Genomic DNA, 19,521 nt, shown 5'->3' with positions numbered 1-19,521 from the left:
CTCTTCCTGAAAATGAATTATTTCTGGTAACACAGGTTTGATTTTGCTATGTCTACAGACTCCTCTCTTCCTGGACCTGACTTCTGATTTTTCAATAGCTCCTGGCTTGGCAGCCATGTGCAGTTTCCAGCAGGAGAGAACATTTGTTAACTTGCAGGTGGCTGTTTTTGTTCGCTGCATTTCCACTCAATTCCCAGCCTGGCATACCCTCAAATCCTGTGTCCCCATGAGTACACATTCCTACATGATGGGCACACTGGAAGCATATAAAACAGACTGCACATTGCATTTCCCATCTTTATGAAAATTTACTATTTCTTTCCATGAACAATGGCTCTTCCAAGTCTAATCAAAATGGATTTTCCTAGAAAAAAAATATTTTTCTTGTGACTATGCAAATCATTTTTTTAAGCAGATGGAGTTTGAGGTATACACCCTGTCCAGGTAAGCATTGACTCGGACAGCATGTAGCTATAAACTTGATTTCATTTCACATCGCTTCTATCAGTTTTCCCTTTTTTCTCTCTTTTTCTCCCTCAGGCCAGCTGGTTCTCGCCGTGTACTCAGGTTACTCGTGTAACACAAGTTACTTTTGGTTTCTTTAACTTCCTGCTGCCACCCGCAATTTTCTCGGAGCAGTTCCCGGCCCGGGGCAGCGCCGTCCCGGCCAGGCCGGGACATGGTGGCGACTTCGGCAGCCCCGGCCATGGCACATGGATCGCACCGCCGCGCCCATTGTTTGTACCATTTTAAATGTTTTACTTGCGTGTGTTTGCTAATTTTTAGATTATTCTATTCACCTTTTGCCTTTTCTTCACTTCTAGCAGTTTAGTAGTTATGCGTTCCCCTTTTCCCCCAACTGAGCTTCTAAGTTTTTATTGGTTTTTGTTGTTGTTGTTGGTTTGTGGTTGTTTTTTTTTTTTTTTTTTTTTTTTTTTGTTTTGTGTTTTTTTTTTTTTTTTTTTTTTTTTTTTTGGTTGTTGTTGTTATTGCTGTTTTTTTAGTTTTAACTTTTCTGACCATCTGACAATTCGGTCTGCTTTTCTAGTCTTTCTTCGGGTTGCCCCCCTCTTTTTTTTTTTTTTTTTAATTCATTTCATTTTTCCCAGTTTACTTTTCCTCTTTTTTCCCTTCCTCCCCGCCTTTTCCCTTCATTTTCCCCCTCACGTTTTGGCTCGCGCCTTCACAGCCCCGCTCGGGCCGGGCCGGCCCCGCCTCGCCCCAACCTCGGGGGCCGCTTTCCTCCTGGCAACAAGTGACGCGCGCGGGGCGGCCAATGGGCGGCGCCCGCGCCGCGGGGCACCATGGCGGGCGCCGGGCGCTGCGTGCGCGCCTGCGGCCTCGTCCTCGGCTGGCTCCTGCTGTGCTGCGCGGCCCGCCCGGACCCCGCAGGTAAGCCGAGAGCCCGCCGGGCGAAGCGGGACGCGGGTGCGCCGCGGGCGCGGAGGGTCCTTGAGCGCCCCGACGGGCGCCTGGGCGGTTCAGGGGGCGGCGTGACGGGCCTTCCGCCCCGGCGGCTCCTTAGGGCGCTGCGCGCGGCGGCAAAGTCCGACTGCGTGGAAACAACCTGGGAAACTTAGAAGGAGAAGCGAAGAAGGCAGGGAAAAGCCCCGGACCGCCCTGTCGGACCGTGCGCTTGGCCTGGGGCGTCGCGAAAGCCGCCGGCCGCGGCTGCCACGTTCCCGGTGCCCGCGGAGCCGGGGCCGGGCCGCGGCCTTTGGCCTGACAGCTCGGGGGCAGGAGTCGGCCGGGCCGGGCAGTTCCCGGCGGCGCGCCCCGCCGCCGCTGGGATCGCCGCTGCCTGCGCAGTGAGCCAGAGAAGGAGGCTCGCCTTTCCCGACAGGAAGCAGGTGGAAAAGTTTCACGTTGAGCAAATTCTCGTAAGCCACGGCCGCTAGCCCAGTCAGAGCTTCTGGGAAACAAGTTGAGCTCTTCGCTAAGTCGCACCTCACATATTTTTTATATCCTATGATAGTAACAGGCTCAGATAGGTAGCTGAAGATGTTACTAAAACTTCATGGCCTGGAGTAAGCTTCATTGAACTGGAGTAATTATTAATAAATTGCTGCCAGAGAGATTTGGTGAGACAGCATCAGCACATTTTCCAGGGAAATTTTAAAAAGTGATTTTCCACTTGGCATCAGCATGAGGGTTGTGGAGGAAGAAGTGAAAGAAGATGTGAGAAGACGCTAAAAAGTTGTTATAAGAAATAAAAAAGAGGAAGAAAGTCATGAGGGAAGAATAAAAAGCAAAAGCAGATAAAGCGCAGGGTTAAAGGATACCACGAAAACATGTTTGGTTGTTAAAATGTCTTGGTTAGTAGGATGAAAGGGACAGTTGGTTGAAGTTGGTGTGCTCCTTAAAAAAATTCACTGTAGTAGGTGAGTGACTTACAGATTCTTCTTTACAGTGTGATCAGCTAGGTACTATTTAAATACTCTTTGGCACTTACAGTGGAAAATTCATGGGTATACTGCGAAGTAGTGGTAAAATTCACTGCATTAGCACTACTGAATATTTTCCTTTCTGTTCAGCCAAACCTATTAGTAAGTCATAACAGAAAACGCAGTAGGAATGTGATTGACAGTGCATTACCATTAAAAGCAAAATACTACTCAGCAGATTCCATATTTAAGCAGCAGAATAATAGCCTTGTGGGTCTGGGACAGCCACGGTCCATTTCAGCCTGATTAGTGGAAGTTCTACACTGTGGAGCCATCTTTATTGTGGCATGGAAATAGTTTCAGGGCATTTTTTCATGGTCTGCTTAAACCTACCGCTGCTTGTAAGAAGTGTTCTTATACTGACAGAGGTGTTAGCTTTTCTTAGCAGGGTTAACCATATACTTTTTAAATAGTATACTGTGCTTTATCAACTTTGATTTTTGTCTTTAATCACAAACTATGCCAGAATGGAAAATGAAACTCATCACAACTGAAAATGAAACTAGTGTCCTTATATAATTTTTAAAATTATACTCCTAATTTGTTGTCTGCTGTCTTTAGTAGGATACTCATTCTAAAACTTTCTCCTCAAAGCAGTGCTCATTAACTTAGTAGTACTGCAGCTGCACCCACAAACTGGTTCAAATGTAAACCTCACATGCTGTGTATCATATAGGATACACAGTTTAGAAAAAAGTGCTTAATAAGTGAATATTATTGTTAACTATATTTTATTGTGTCTGTTGTGTGTGTTACTGTGTTTGAAGACAGGCATGAAGACAAGATTCTTTACCCAGTAAACTTGCAAATTAATCAGGGGCTGATGCAATCAGTATATGTTAAATATAGAGGAAGAATTCGTATTACTAGAATTGGACTCCGAAGTCTCATTTTGTCTCTACTCATTTTATAGACTTGGAAAGAGCTCTTTTCCCATAGAAGTTAAGACTCACTAAAGAGCAGGAAAATGCACTGAATGTGGCTTCTACAAAAGAGGGGGTTTTATAGACAAACAGCAGTTGTGGTACTTCTCTGAAAGCATTTCTCAGAATGTGATTGCCCTTTTAAAAATGAGCTTCCTGTGAAAATGACACTGAATCATAGCCATATGTTTGTTCTTTTGCAGGCAGTGATGCGTTTACCATTCGCCATGACAAAGAGAACAAGTGCATACAAGTTAAAAACTCGCTGATAGTCATAGATGACTGCAGGGACACGAGTGGAGCTTTATGGAAATGGGTATCCCAGAATCGCCTCTTTCACTTGGGGTCCAAGCAGTGCCTGGGACTTGATATATTCACCAAATCAGTGTCTCGCCTGAAAATGGTTGATTGTAACTCAGAATTAATGCTGTGGTGGCGATGTGCTGATGCTTCCATCCTTGGTGCATCTCAGTACAAAGTAACTATCAAGAATAACTATGTGACTGCAAGCATAAATGCAACAGACCAGTGGAAAAGCAACAATTCCTCCAGTGATATATGTCGGTATCCCTACCGTGGTAAGTAAGTCTGCACTTTGAAGATTTTATTTGTTAAGGGCTTTTTGAGTATGTCTGAGGCAATAAGTTCTTAAAATTAGTTGTGTGAAAAGATTGATCAATAAAGCAATAGAATAGAATGTTGTGCTGTCGAGAGAAGCTTTGAAGGCTTTTATTAAAAAATAACAGCACAACTGCAAAAGTTGTATTACTGAGTGGCTTTCTTAGCAGGTTTAAATCCCCCCTGCCCCATGTTTCAGTGCAAACCTATTCAATCCTGAAATACCAACCACCTTCTATCAGAACTGACACTGTCCTCGCCACCATGATGGGCATTTTCCTGTTAGCAGGGTTTGCGGATGTTTTCTTTGCTGGTGGGCTATACAGTCAAATTCAGAGCATGCTGCCAGCTCACAGCCTGCTGGACTGGGAGCTTTGGTGTGGTAGTGTGTGCACTTGCCATGGAAGCTTGTCTTGTCTGAAATCTCATGCTTCCTGGAAGAAGTGGTGAAAATGTGCTTTACCTTATCCCTCTTTCTCTATGTGTTGATTGTTAAGAGTCCTTGTTCTGTAGGACTCTGCAAACAAAGCACCTGGATTTCAATAGGACAAATAATTATCTCTTATCTTACCAGGAAGGGGAAGACAAGTTTCTGCTGTTTCGCAGAAGAAAATGTACAGAAAAATGTTTCTCAATGTATTTTGTTTTTCAGTTCTGGCATTGCTGTATATTATCTGTAAGAAGATATGGTATTTTAAGACCACAAGTGTGATTGGCATGCATTTAGGCTAACTGTATCTGTACAAACAGTAACACTGATTTGCTGTACTTTCCATGTCCAAGCAAGGGGAATGTATTTACTTCTTTGTTTTACTTCTTTTTGTCTTTTTTTTTTTTTTCCTGCAGAAGTTTATACCAAAGATGGTAACTCTTATGGTAAACCTTGTGAGTTCCCCTTTCTGTATAACAAGGTGTGGCATCATGACTGCATTCAGGATGAAACTCACACGGGTGGGAAATGGTGCGCCACCTCTGAAGATTATTCTCGCGATGGAAAATGGGGAATCTGCTTACAGCCAGGCACGTTGGGTTTCTAAATAGGCATCCCAAAAGCATTCTGTCACTTCTCTGATGTACAGCTCCGCCTTTGTGTGGCTGTTAAGCTGTGTAAAAGCTTTTCTGTTGCAGTGTTGGCTTAAACTGCAAGTATTAGTGATGACCAGTGTAAAAACCAATAGACCCTACATATTATATTCAAAACTTTTTCTTTTGAAACTTTCATAATGTTTCTGTATAGTTTTAGTTACAAGTACCTTCTGCTTCTTTTAAACAGAGGATGGTTGCCACGATATCTGGGAACATGATCCAGGGTCTGAAAATTGCTACCAGTTTAATACACAGTCTTCTCTTTCTTGGAAGGAAGCTTATATTTCATGTCAAAGGCAAGGAGGAGATTTACTTAGCATCCAAAATGCATCTGAATTAAGTTACATACAAGGTAAATGTAATTATTCACATAAAAATATTGGGAAATCTTTATAAAGTGGAGACAGCACTTCAGTTTCTGTCCTTAATCTCTGGGTCAAAAGTTGATTGTACTTCAAATATTTTTGCTTTCACTTGTGTAGCAAAATTAAGGTTCTAATCTCATTTTAGGGAGTTATTTAAATTTATCTGTATGATTTCATTATAACAGTTAGATGTTGTTCATATTGTTAATGAGGAGTATCCCCAAAATCTTAAATACAGGCCAGAGTGGCAGTTGGTGTTTTTGCAGCATGTTACTCTCTTGCTATGAAATTGTCCTCCCTGGTGTTCAGTCTTGACCTGGAGAAATTATCTGAGTGTCTTTAGGACTATGAAAACAAAGGAGAAACACCTGAAGACACTGGGAGGGAAGGCTTGTGTGGATTAATTCCTCCTCAGTTCAAGAAAGTTTGCATGTCCAATTATAGTGGCAATGTTTCTTTCCTGAAATGCATGCCATTTCAGAATGCATTTTCAATTTAAAGAAGACTAATAAAGGATGAGCATTTTATACTGATTGTTTTCTTTAAAAAATATACATCTCTAGGCAAGGATGACATTGCCCAGATCTTCTGGATTGGCTTAAATCAACTGGATGTTTCTGGTGGTTGGCAGTGGTCAGATCACAAACCTTTGAATTTTCTCAACTGGCATCCAGGTACTGATATTTCTGGTGGTATTGACAATATTCCCAACAGTAACTAGTATTACTTTTTTTCCATCTCATTCCACTTTCAGAAGCACCTTGTCCTCCTAGCCAGCAAATCTTTCTGTTCTCATTTTATATTTACAGCTGATTAGGTTAATAAATCTCTAAAAAAGTATAACCTAAATAGTTTTTTTGAAGTCCATTTTAGTAAAGTATTCACAGCTGCTAAATTTCTCCTTCCACTGACAGAATGACACTGATTTCCCTCAGTTTGTGTTTGAGCAAGGACTGATGTTAATTACTTAGAAGCTTAACTTGGGTTTTTAAACTTCAAGGTTGCCTAAATTTGTTTCAACATGAAGATGAAAGAGGTATAAAACCCTTGAAAAACCTTTTTTAATTACTCCAAAGATGCTGTAGGATTAGTGAGACTATGTGGCATTTCCAGGATGAATTTTTAATGTTTTCACAAATATTTTATGAATCTATGTGTATATGAGAATCCCAGATTATTAGTCATCAGGAATATTGAAGCTAATGTTGTTCTGTCATTCAAGCTGAATTTGAGCTTTTTAAGTGGAATTCTCTTTTTTCTTTTAGTTTCTAGAATAGTGCTGCTACTGGAATTCTGTGAAAAGTTTGAGAAGTGGTTTCTGTTACTTCTTTGGTAACTTTGCTAAGAAATTTCTGTGGGATTTTCCAAATGTACTCTGTCTTTTGGAAAGGTTAAGAACTTTGCTGCTTGTACTATTGACTGCACTTTCTTCTGGAAATGTGACCACTCTGTAGGACTGTAATGCAGGGCTAGAGGCCAGACCATCCTGAGATACAGTGGCATGATTTAGTCTGCAGTCATGGCAGACATATTCATGTCTGCCCCGCTTGTGAAAGTACTTACTGGTGCCTTACAGGAATTTTCATAGCTGCAAGTTGAATCCATTACTTTTCCTTTTCTTTTGCCCCTCTGAAAAGACCCTGTCCTTGTCCTGCTGTTCTTTTTCATGGAGAACTGAGATTTACCCTGAGCCTTTTTTCTGTGAGCCTGAACTAAGCCAGTACAGGGGGAGCTGAGGTGCTCTGTGTAGGTCACAGCTTGGGTTTTGCATTGAGGCTCAAAGAAAAAGAAAGTCAAAAAGTTCCATCAGAAAGGGGCTCCAAGGGAAGCTGAAGACTGCAAAAAATAATTATTCTCTGGGCTCTTTCAAATCTGGGGCATTGTCTAAGGTTTCTGTTATGGTAAAGGTTATGGTTAGCATTGAGAGAAATTGCAGAACTGTGTTTGGAGTGGGGGTGGAATGGGACTGCCAAAGGAAACTGAGGGCTGCGAAAATGGCTCTCCCCTGAGATATTTCTAGTCTGGGAAAGTGCTCAGCCAAGGGTTTCTTGTATTGTAAATAGAACATTCCTCCTGGTTCTATGATTAAACATTGGAAAAGAAGTCAAGATCCCTTGATTCTGAAACTTTCTCTGTCTTAGAAAAAACATTCTGTGGGACCTGTGCTAGGACAGCTGCCCTCAGTTGATGCAAATTACCTTCTTCACATACAAGGTGCCATACTATCCAAAGAGGGTTATTCTTGTTTTGAACACCAGTAGTGAAAAGAAGCAGTCACTGCCTTAGTGTGTGATAACTTGTGCTGTTATGTTTTTATTTGTTCCTGTCTATAGATATGCAAAGTTCATCCCCACTGGATGGGATGAGTTGTGTGGTGATGAATGCTGCTTCAGGTCAGTGGCAGAGTTACCACTGTGGGGCTCAGCTTCCATATGCTTGCAAGAAGCCACTCAATGAAGTTTCAAGTGCTCCAGGTAGGACAGTTTGCATTTTTGAGTTTTGTATGTTAATGCAAGTGTAATGTTCACTTATGGAGTCATTCTTTTCCCTCCCAAGCCTTTTCAGGCATCTCTGCCAAAACATTTTCACAACAGCTTTGGTTTTTTAGCAGAGCAGAAGCAAACTCTGTTTCTTCAGTGTCAAGATGATGCATCGCAAACAGTTTTCATTTTTTGCAGCTTTCTCATTCACACATAAAGCATTTTGCAGCAGTCCTGCCCTTTTCATCACATTTTCTTCCATGGCTTGTGCCTTCTTTCATCTATTACTGGAAGTCTGGAACTGGCAGTTGCATCCCAAACCTTTCCACATTTGCTTTAAGCCTGTTTCTCTCCGTCTTGGTGTGTATTGACATAAAATGGGACTTACCTGGATCTTGGATCAAGCTCTGTTGAATTCAAATAGAAGTAGTCAGGTAACCTTACTGTCCTCTGAAACCAGGCCAAGCCCTGAAAATCAGAGTGCAAGAGTGGGTAGTTTGCTCAGTGTGTAATCTTTGCTGGACCTATAGCAGCTCTTACAAGATAATAATTCCTTTATCTTGACCTACACACACACACAGAGGCCTCCAGTGTTTACAGTGACATATAACTGCTTCCCTGCTTTTGGCCACTTATCTACACCTGAATGTCCAACCCTTCCCATGCCCATGACCTCTTCTTCTGTGTATGCTTTGGCCTTACCCAGTTTGCTTTACCCTTATCCAGGGCTTCTCCTGCAAAAACTTTTAGTAAAAGGTAGTTGTCCTTGAATGATAGGGAGGTCTAGAGGAGAAGATGTGTGGAGTGTCTCTGGCTAAGGCATGTCCTCTCCTGCTTCCCCTGGAGAGGTGTGTGTGTTTGAAGAAGAAATAGTAATCAGTTTAAATTTAACTGAGCTGGTTCAAATTTTGCAGTGATGCTCTGAAAGCTAATTGTCAGTTAACAATTCTTGTCTGTTCTCTAGCTCCTCAGTGGGGTATGTAGAGTTATTACCAGTCTTTATATAGTGTTTTATTCATTAAAAAACAAAATTCATGTGGTTGGAGTATTTTATAGTGTGTTTTGAACCAGAAAGGCTATCGGTATATGCCTTTTCAGCATCTATTAAAACTAGTTAGGATTTTTTAATATCTTGAGAAGAAAAAAATATTTAAAACTAGGCATTTGTTGAGTTGTGTGTTTCTTTCCTGCAATGAATCAACTTGATTTGTCTTCAGTTGCTTTTGAAATCTTGCTTACAATTACTTTTTAACCTTTCACTTACACTAAGACCAGCTTAATGTAATGTGGTCCTGCCTTTTGCTTTTACTCCCACTAACTTCTTTCTCCTTCTGCCTACTTCATGGCCCCAAAATATGAGTTCTCCTAATGCTGCATTGAAGTCTATTTGTTTGACTAAGCTGTGACCCTTTCTTACGTGAAGGGATATGAACACGTTCTGATTGCTGCCTTCTGGCTATTTTCAAGGGGCTGCTGACTTTAAAGCCAACCCTTTGCACCAGGGAATGTAAAACAAAAGCCTCTAATTCCATTTCTCTTCGTTATTAGAGTTTTGGAGGCACTTGGATACTCGCTGTGATCCGGGCTGGGTCCCCCACGATGGGTTTTGCTACATGCTGATAAACAACCAGGCACCTTGGAGTTCAGCAGATGAGTTGTGCAAAGCAAATAAGAGTAACCTCATCAGCATTCACTCATTAGCAGATGTTGAACTGGTTGTTACAAAGCTTCATAATGGTGAGTTGGGGTAGTTGTAAAGGTCAAACACCAAGTGCTGTACACCATAAATTACAAACTGCTTTCCACCTTCTAGCATAAGGTTGTCATAACCTCTAGCTTTTAAGTGTGGGTGTTAAAGCTGAGCTTGTACTCAGGCTAGTGTTGAATGTTGCTGTACAGATCCAGGCCCCCTGTGTTAGGACTTGTTCTGCTTCAGTCTATTAATTAATTTATTTACTGGGCTAACCTACTTCTACGTTTGTAATACTTTGTGCTTAATTTGTTCATTCAAAGGCAATAGTAGATAGTCGGGTCAATATTTTGACATCTGAGTCACTGAACTAATAAATAGTATCGGTAGTGTTTGATGTTATATCTTTGCATACACTCTAAATTTGGTTGAGGATTTTTTTGCTTGTGTGTTCATTATTTCTGTTTGTTTGTGGTTGGGTTTTTTTCCTGTTTGTTCCTTCTCTGTTAAGCTTACTCATGGTCATGTGATTATAAGTTAAGAAACAAGATAACAAACATATGGTCTTTTCTCACTGTAAAAAAAATAATACTGCTATACTGCTGCACAGTATGGTAAAAAATTTGATTTTGCTGATAACACATTGCTTTCCTGTTAGTTTGAATATTGTACTGAAATGAAAATGTTGTCCTAATTTTAAATTACAGATGCTGAAGAGGAAATTTGGATGGGTCTCAAGAATGATGATGTGCCAACCTTGTTCAAGTGGTCAGATCACTCGCCTGTGGTTTTTACCTACTGGGATCAGAATGAACCAAAAGTTCCCTTTAACAGCACTCCTAACTGCGTGTCATATTCAGGCAAGGTAGGAATACAGTGTTGAGTTTGGTTGTTGGTTTGTATTTTTTCATCATAGTAGAGGAAACATTGATGTGTGTGAAAGTCAAGGATGGGGGTAAAGCAGATAGCTGATCTTATTTCTGGAATCTTTAAAATACATGTTTCTGCAAGCAAATTTCTTAGAGATATTTAGCTGGAACTTCGTAGCTGTGTACTGCAAAGAATGGAAGAAATGACTCCTAGCTCTGAGGCTACACATTGTTGGCCAGACAGTTGGCCTTGTCACTCTGTATTTTGGGTTACTGTACTCTTGCATGTGTCTGGCAGAAAGGTAGGAAGAAAGGGATATCTGGGTTCAGTCATCTCCCACACCAATTTTGGTCACCCAGTCTGAGGATGGAATGTTCTAAAAAGGGTGTTGGTGAAGGAAGGAGGTCACTAAGAGTGGGACACAGGCTGTATCTCATCCCGCAGATTCATTAGAAAAGTGGAGCATGCATTTGCCTGCTGTGTCAGCAGCCTGGCATTGGAGTTTGTGCTCAGCTCCTCTGAGTTGTCTCTGAGCTACTTCCACATTAAGCTGAATACACCTCCTGCACCCATTTCCTGCCTGATCTAAGAGAGTTGGCACCACCCTGGCCATTTCTTTCCTCTCTGGGTGTGATCCAGATGTGATCCATCTCCATGAGTGTCAGCTTTCTCTCTCCATTCCAAACACGTACCTGTGCATATAATCCAGGGCATCCCATACCTATACTGGAGGCATTTTGGCTTTCTCACCAGTGGAAACAGCCCCTGCAAACACAGAAATTCAAAGATTGTTAGAATTTAAAATACTTTTTTTTCCTTTTATTCTTACAGCTGGGACAGTGGAGGGTCAAATCCTGTGAAGAAAAATTGAAATATGTTTGCAAGAAAAAAGGAGAGATTTTGAATGAAACAAAATCAGATAAAAGTTGTTCATTGGAAGAGGTAATAGGAAGCCTCTATTTCTTTTATTGTCATTTGGCTCGGAAAGCTACTTGAAATCACTTACTTCCTCTACTTTCATTTCTTTCTTGTCTGTTCAGTAAATTCTGTGAAACATTTTATCTGAGAAAGGACATATACATAGCATAATCCAAATGTCACATTCTCCTAAGCAGGCTCAGGATGTATTATCAGTCTCTTTATTGATGAAAGTATTATGAGCTTGGACCCAGGAGAGGTTTGTTTTATTCATTTATTTAAAAGAAATTTATTTTATTAGAAATGTTTTTGCTAACTCCATTTGTTCTGTTGTTTTTGCTCAAATTATGTTTTAAAATTAAATAATTACTTTGCAACATAATGATATGCAGAGATTGTTAACTGGGATTATGTTTGTTGCACTTCACTGGCTCTCAGTTTTGTTCTATTACTTGAATAAAGGTGGGGGCTTTTTTGGTTTTTTGTTTGTTTTTTTTTTACAGTATGACATCTTATGGCTTAAATAAAGCTTTTGTCTTTTGAGCTAGGCTGGGATGGTATTGCTAGCTACTTCAGAGTTACTTGGTTCAGTTTTGTGTGGCATATTGCTTGCAGCAGGAAAGATGTTTACCCCTTATCTTTCTTTCTACATGACCTTTTTACTCTGTCTTTTCAGAGACTTCCAGCATGTAGAGTTACAGCTTTCTGTGCTGTTCAGACACCAGTGGCATTGCTAGGCTACAAAAGAGTTAACACATTAATGTTTCTCGAAATTTCAGTGTAAATATGGGGAGAAATGTTTGAATAATAGAGAAATTTTGTAAGTTCACACATTTTCAGTATTGAGTATTTTTCTCAGAAGTAAAGAAACACTGGTGTATGCCTTCCTAGTATTCTTGTGTTTGAATCCTGGCGTTGGTGGAACAGCATGAAAACTCCTATTGTTTTGAATAGGACTGGGCTGTTGTCCTTGTGTTTCTCTGTAAATGCAATAGTGGTCAGAAGACTCTGCCCAGGCAAGCTAAAACAGTGGTGTATTTTATTCCTGTGGCTGCATTATTTTTTACAACTGTGAATTTGAGAGTTGATGATAGTGGACCTTGTGTGTGACACAGTGCATTTCTTTCTTGTATATGCTGTGCCAGCTTGTGGGCACCAACCAGTGTTGGCAATGATTTATTTTCTCCTGTAGGTAATGCCTAAATTAGGTTGTTTTGTATAAATGTGGTTTTTGTTCTCTAACCAGGGATGGGAGAGACATGGAAACTACTGTTACAGGATTGATAAAATGGAAGTTTCATTTGGAGCACAGTGCAATCTTACAGTGATGAACAGGTAAAGCACATTTGTAATTTATGAGCAAATTTATCATCACAATCCTGGAGATAAAATCAGAGATGAAAACTGCTGTATAATTAGTGGTCTATATAGTAGAGAGAGAATTGCTTTTGCCAAGAACTAGAAATGTGTGACAATGGTAAACCTACAATGTGAAACCTTCCTGGAAGCATGAGAATTCCCAGCCTGCTGACCCCAAGTTGAATATGGGGAATGCCTGGATGACTGCTTGAACTGACTCATGTAATGTCCCTGGTTTTTAAATTACCTCAGTAGTCTGGTGTCTTTCAAATATTGACTCCGATTAATCTGTGGACTTTCAGATTCGAACAAGAATTTATTAACAGTCTAATTAGAAAGGACACAAAAATTGAAGAAAAATACTTCTGGACCGGTTTGCAGGATATCAGCCAGTCAGGAATATATTCCTGGGGTACAGTGAATGGGGAAACACCTGAAGCTGTGACATACACTAACTGGAATTCCATGCAACCAGGTAAATTTGAAAACTAAAAACACATAAAAATACTGTCCTTTTACATTGAGCAAGCGCTGGAGTACTATGTTACAGAACTCCAAGCATGCAATAAAGTAGTGATTCACAATTATGTCAGGGGTTTTTTGGAAACCAGCCAACGGTTTTAAATGTGGTTTTGTTGGCTTTAATTTTAGAGTTTTCAGGAGGATGTGTGGCCATGTCCAGTGGAAATTCTCTTGGAAAGTGGGAAACTAAGGATTGTAAAACCACTAAAGCATTTTCTGTCTGCAAAAAATATATTGGGAAGCCCAAGGAGCCAGAAGTGCTCCCAAAGCCAACTGATCCCTGTCCCCCTGGGTGGCATAATGGATCCGGCCTTGCCTGCTATAAGGTAAAATGTTATCCCTTTTTGATGTTAATTGCTCATTACTGCCTTGGAGGAATTGAGTGATCAGCCATTTTGTGGGCATAGCTGTCGTGAGGGCATTTTCAAGGTGCTCCTCACCAGGAGAGGGAATTGGTGTTGATTCAGATTGACTGCCTGTAGGTATTGCCATTCCTGGAAGGTGCATTGTGCCTCTTTCTGTGGGCAGCTGACTGGGGCCACAGCACTGGCCCTGTACTGCTGCCCTCAGGCATGCACAGACACCTGGATAGGAAGGAAAGCACTTTGCATCACCTTCCCTTGCCCTTTTCCTTTCTGTACTCCGAGAGTATAGATAGGAGAGGTAGGATTTTCTCTGGTTTGAATATGGATATATAAAAACATTCAGCCTCAGTTGTATTTTACTGTTTTGAAGTGAACAGTGGAAGCAAGCAGTTTAGCTGGAATGCTTTAAGCACAATTTTATTTAGAAATGCAGTTTTTTAAATCAAGTTAAAACTGAGGCTGTTCATTGGATTCATTATTTTTTGACTCAGTGTCTGCAATGAACTGTTTCTTGTAAACAGCTCATATAGCAAAGCGGGGAAACCCAGCTTGAATAACAAGGGTGTGGGCAAGTATCCCAAAGGGATAGGTCTGTTGTGCTGCTGTGCAGCATAGCTGTCCCATAGCTGATGGACATGACAGCTGGCCCTGGCAGATTCTCCACAACTGCTGTTGACCAAATGCAGCTTGTCTGTGCAGAGAGATCCAGCTGATGGGAATTGTCTTGGACTGAAACCAAGGGGATCAAGTGGATGTGTTAGCTGAGGTGTACGAGCCAAACTTGCACCTCAGTGCATACAGGTTTCCAGGGGTGTGCCAAAGAAATTTCTTCATGCACAGCACTTAAGTGAGCCCAGTTTAAGTGAACATTAGGCTTTGTAGTTCGCCGTAAATTTGAAAGAACAACATCACTTAAAACTTATAACTTGATTTACAGTTATGGAATGAGCTGACTGGTGGTTTCTAAAATCTTTCTGGTAAAGAAAAGCAGAGAAAGTCTGTCATGTGGAATATGTTGTGTTTGAAATAAATTTTGTCAGCTAAACTTCAGAGTCTGGCTGTTGTCAAGCAAACTGAAAGAAAAAATGTTAAAAAGTCAAGTTCTTTCCCTGTGGAAATACCAGTTATTAAATCTCAGGTGGCCATATTTTAGTAGAACAGGAGTGTTTTAAAAATACTGCCTCCTGTGTCATTTTCTGCTCTGACATTTGGCTGTTGTGAAGTTCTTCCATAGTGAAAGAGTGCTGCGAACCAGGACCTGGGAAGAGGCAGAAAGGTTCTGTGAAGCCCTTGGAGGCCATCTGCCTAGCTTTAGCCACTCAGAAGAAATTAAGGCACTTCATTCTATCCTGAGAAGAATGATCAGGTAACAAACTAGCCATGTTCTAAAGTTTTGATTCTGCAGTGGATCGCAAATGCTGCTGCTGACCACAGATGGCAAATATGAGATAGTGTGTGACACCTGTGTTTCCCACAGAACACTTAGATGTGGCATTTGAACTGCCTTGCTGGAAAATGTCATGGGAGTACAGCTTGGGCCAATATTTCACATTGCTACAGGCAGCGCAGGAAGAGAAATTTATGTAATGGAAGGTGCTTAAAGCTCAGATCTAAGTCTGTTGTTCCAATAAATTATTCCTTCTCTGTGTTGAATTTTGGTACACCTAGATGGTAAATGTACCTACTCTTTACCAGTACATTCTTTAGAGATGAGTTATTATTTCAGTTTTTCAGATACATCTCATTTTTATTCATGAAATGCTTCCTGCCTAAACTGGGTGCTAACTTTTGAAAATGTGAATAATGTAGTGTCCAGCAATCTGGTTGGCACAGATCCTATTTGGCATAGCTGCACTAACACTATATGGGCATTAGATGGGTGTGCTGAGTGTTCTGGTATCAACAGATTAAATGCTAAATAATTTATGAGTTTAAAGCTTTATTTTTAATCAAATGAATTGTCACTGCCAAGCTTTATTAGGCATTGGTGTGATGTCAGATCCTTGTGTAATATGGTTTTTTTGATTGACAGTCTGTTTTTTCAGAATTTTTGCCTTCTGAAACTCAAATGCTGCCAGTTACATGATGTAAATTTTTTCATCAACAAACTAAATCAGGATTATTGCAGCAGCTGCCAGCATGCAGCACTGTGATTAAATTTTTAAACCTGATGACTGAAGAGATGCCTTCTTGAGAAACCAGTGAACTTTTTTTAGAAGTGCACAAGTCATGAAAATTACTCAGTGTTTATGTTAATAAGGGACAAAACCAAACTTGTATGCTCTATATATAGATAGTTTAGCTTGTGTAAAAGCCACTTGTGATTCCTTTGCTAAACTGGCTGAAGTCCCACAATGAAAATCAGTGCACAAATTATTTCTAGCTGCAGACCTTATTAGATGGCTTTTCAATTACGAATTTTGTTTTAGTGCACCTAATCTACTATGAAATGTGAATAGAGAAGTAACATTTTATTTTCCTACAAGTACTTGGAGCTGCTTTTAAGCTTGAAGACTGTCTGAGGTATTAATTACTTTTTCTGTTGAGAGTTTAAAGGTGGAGACTTCTGTCTTTCCAGGAAGTCAGTTGACGCAAAATGCTCCTGAATTTCCCATAGTTCAGAAATTTCAAACTTAGTCTGAAAGATGATAAGTCCCAGTATTTCAATATTATTCCAGCAGAACTTAAAATGAGGGGCAATATATTGAGCCTGGTAGAAATTGACTCTGCAGTCAGTGTTGTCGTAACTGCTCATATCAAATGTAACTGAAAACACAGTATTTTCATCTGGGCTAACTCCGTTCTCAGCACTTCAGCACATTGTGAACTGAAATACTACATAACTGATACTGCCTGAGATATTTTAAATAATGTTTGCTTAGGTAACATGATGAATTGTTGAGGATAGTTGTGCTTTTAAATTACTCAGAGGTGTTGATTGCATAAAATATTTTGGAGGTCAGATGTCAAGGGTAGTTAATATAAAAATCAAGTTCATTTGAGATAGAAAACCATGTGAATTATTTCACCAAGAACAAATACTTTAGCTAACTGGGAGAAATCACACTAAGGTGATATTAGATATGATTAGCTGCTGGAGTGTGCTGGCATGCAGTTTGTTCGTATTCTCTGTATTTACTCAGTGCAAACTCCAACCTAAAGCATTCATTCAGTGCATTCATTTCAGCTTGGGGAAGGAACCACACCTCGACTCTTGGTTTCAGGTTTTTTCCCCTTGCACAGTTCTCTGGTGACTCATTGAGAATTGTTTGTTTTTAAATGTTAGCAAGAGTCATTTTGGTTCACCAGGAAAAAGGGCAGCTTGCCTAGTCCATTCTGTTCTTTACTCGGATTCCACCTTAGAGTCAAATAAGAGCCAGAATTACTCCAGCCAAGTCAGGCTATTGCCATTGGAAAGGAAAATAAAATTTGCCTGCCAGCCTTCCCCTCTGTGGAAGAAGTAGGATAACCTCTTTTGGCTTTAAGGGACGTGATGCGGGCAGAACAGATCCGGTTCAGCTACTTCCATTCTTTTTGAACTGTGTTTATGAGCATTCTGCATCTTATAGCTGGCAGCAATGCTGGACACAGGAGAAGCAGCAGCTTGGACTGGTTAGAAGTAACATTTCAGTGAGGACACCTTACTGGAAAGAAATCCAGGTTGCCTTTTATATGAACAGCTCTGCTGCTGTAATTGTTTTGAGTCTAGAAAGCCTCACAAACACTTAAGTTTGAAAGAAAAAAATCATCTTAACAGAATGACCAAAGCAGCAATGAAGCCGAGATGCAAGTTTTAGTAATTTTGTTAATTCAGCTTCTCTTTTCTTCCAATCAAGAGCAGGTAATTAGCAGGATTAGTGATTTAGCTATTGCAGTAACCTGTTACAGCAGCGAGAACAAGGTGGCCCAATGGGCTTCATGCAGAGTTTTAGGTCAGCACTGCCTAAGATTAAATAGTGCCTTAAATTGAGCCATTAAGGAGTTGGCCCAGATGTATACTTTGCCTCTTGTCAAGAACTAGGTTGACCTACAAGCCCTAAAAACTTCACTTAGGCTCTTAATCTTGTGTTGGAGCTGTCATAAATGACAGAGAAAATAATTTTCTATTTTGGCAGTTAGAATATGATCAGAAAAATTGCAGATTTATAGTCCCTTCACAGTCTGAATTGTATTTATTTGCTCCTGTAGTATTTGACTTTTATGAATGTTTAGCTCTGTGTAAAAGAAAAACCAGCAGTATTCTGCAGGGATTGCTAGACATTTAGGGTCTTTCAGTGTCAATCAGTATGGAGTCCATTGTAAAGCACAAATTGCATGTATGTTTTAGTTTAAAACTCAGGATACTTTAGGTTTTTAGAAACAGTTCCTGTAGTGTAGCTCAAAGAATACCCTGTCAGTGATAAATCCATTTTGATATCAGTCCACAGGATGAATTCTAGTGCTTTGCAATGAGGGGACAGATACTTGAAGCACAAGCAAATTCCTTGCTGCAAGCTTAATCGCAATAGTCTTAATTTATCTTTGTCTTAAATAGTTGGTGGAATTCTTTCCTGTGATGAGATGACAGTATAATTTCAGAGGGTTATCAGAAGGCTTTACTGAAGCTTAAAAGTACTGTCAATTGTAGTGTAGCAGTTACTAAATTACTCATGGTCATGTCTGAACAATTCCAAAAGAAGCAAAAGAGGTACCTGAATGTGTAAGAGCCCAGTCAGCTGAAAACATTGTTCTGTTTTCAGGCTAGTGATTGTAAACTGGGAGATAAGCTGGAGAAATTCTTGACCTGGCACAGTTCTTGGTTTTAATTTATTTATTACACAATAGCCAAATACAAATTGAAGGAGTTTGAAAAATTGCTCTGAAACCTCAGGTAATTACTGCAAATCATTTCAAAATTAGTGTCTCAAATTTTCTTTTTAGTAGATGTTCCTGTGTGGTGATCAACTGCTTAAACTGCACTAAGTCTGTAGGTGACAATTAGGAGGGGATCTCTGCCTCTTAATTGGAAGAACAGCCACAGAAAAATGAGCTCCTAAAGGCAAATAGCCAAAAGTCACTTGGCTGTTTGACAGCTGTGAATGTTTGGCTCACAGTTTTCCCACTGCAGTGGTATGGGGCATTTAGGCTCTTTAAAGGCTCCTTAGTTGTATCATTGAAAGACTAAAGATTGATCAGTATGGTAAAATCACACTAGAGTGATCACACTATCTCACCAATGTCACCAACAGAAAACTATTACTGGAGTTGAGGACAAAGAACAAAAAAAATTAGATCTGTTGGCTGATAGTTTCTTCCTGAAGGAAATTTCACCAAGTACTGTTGTCCTTCTTGGATTGCACACACTTGGCTCACAAACCCTGGGTTAAGCTGTTTCTTGGTGCTGCACCATCAGTATTTTCAGACTGTTCAGAATCTTTGTGGTGATACGTGTGGAAAGCTAGTGACAAAGCCTGATTCTGAGTCCATCCCTCCAGGTAATAAAGTAATTTTAACATAAACTTTCCAAGTTCTGGCTTCAAATCAGTTTGTCAGCCCTACCTTCTAGGGAGCCTTTTATGAGCTCTGACCTCTGCTGGTCAAATGTCTCTGTCCAGTTCTGAGCTTAAATTTATTTTTGAGTTGTGGTTCCCTCAGACATGATGTTCTGTTTGCTCAAATCACTTCTCTTCTTGCAGGTTTAGTCTCCTAAAATATTATAAAGAATAATTGTATCCTTTCCCTGTCTTTCCTTGGGAAGACTAAACAAGAAAATCCTTAATCCTTGTTAATAGCCTAAGCTCCTAATTTCCTCAAATGTCCTGTGTTCCTTCTCTGTTTTTGGTGCATCCTGATGCAGTTCTACAGGAGCCCTGTAATGTGCATCAATGCTTTATTATTGCTC

At 40.3% G+C, this 19,521-nt stretch overlaps 1 protein-coding gene across 1 annotated transcript in view; it reads left to right on the top strand.

The window, feature by feature from the left end:
- The first annotated feature begins 1,294 nt into the window (after positions 1 to 1,294).
- Positions 1,295 to 19,521, top strand: part of LY75 (lymphocyte antigen 75) — a 43,897-nt gene continuing 25,670 nt past the window's right edge. Inside the window, exons 1-13 of the mRNA XM_041403762.1 lie at positions 1,295 to 1,392; positions 3,571 to 3,945; positions 4,832 to 5,005; positions 5,259 to 5,423; positions 6,000 to 6,110; positions 7,770 to 7,910; positions 9,465 to 9,653; positions 10,314 to 10,471; positions 11,308 to 11,418; positions 12,641 to 12,729; positions 13,056 to 13,228; positions 13,405 to 13,601; positions 14,864 to 15,006. Coding sequence (XP_041259696.1) covers positions 1,305 to 1,392; positions 3,571 to 3,945; positions 4,832 to 5,005; positions 5,259 to 5,423; positions 6,000 to 6,110; positions 7,770 to 7,910; positions 9,465 to 9,653; positions 10,314 to 10,471; positions 11,308 to 11,418; positions 12,641 to 12,729; positions 13,056 to 13,228; positions 13,405 to 13,601; positions 14,864 to 15,006 — 2,114 coding nt within the window. The 5' untranslated portion in view covers positions 1,295 to 1,304. The remainder of the gene's footprint in view (positions 1,393 to 3,570; positions 3,946 to 4,831; positions 5,006 to 5,258; positions 5,424 to 5,999; positions 6,111 to 7,769; positions 7,911 to 9,464; positions 9,654 to 10,313; positions 10,472 to 11,307; positions 11,419 to 12,640; positions 12,730 to 13,055; positions 13,229 to 13,404; positions 13,602 to 14,863; positions 15,007 to 19,521) is intronic.

Source organism: Onychostruthus taczanowskii, unplaced genomic scaffold (assembly GCF_017590055.1).
Source record: "Onychostruthus taczanowskii isolate IOZ18803 unplaced genomic scaffold, ASM1759005v1 scaffold20, whole genome shotgun sequence".
Classification (NCBI taxonomy): domain Eukaryota; kingdom Metazoa; phylum Chordata; class Aves; order Passeriformes; family Passeridae; genus Onychostruthus; species Onychostruthus taczanowskii.
This window is presented reverse-complemented; position numbering and strand designations above follow the sequence as displayed.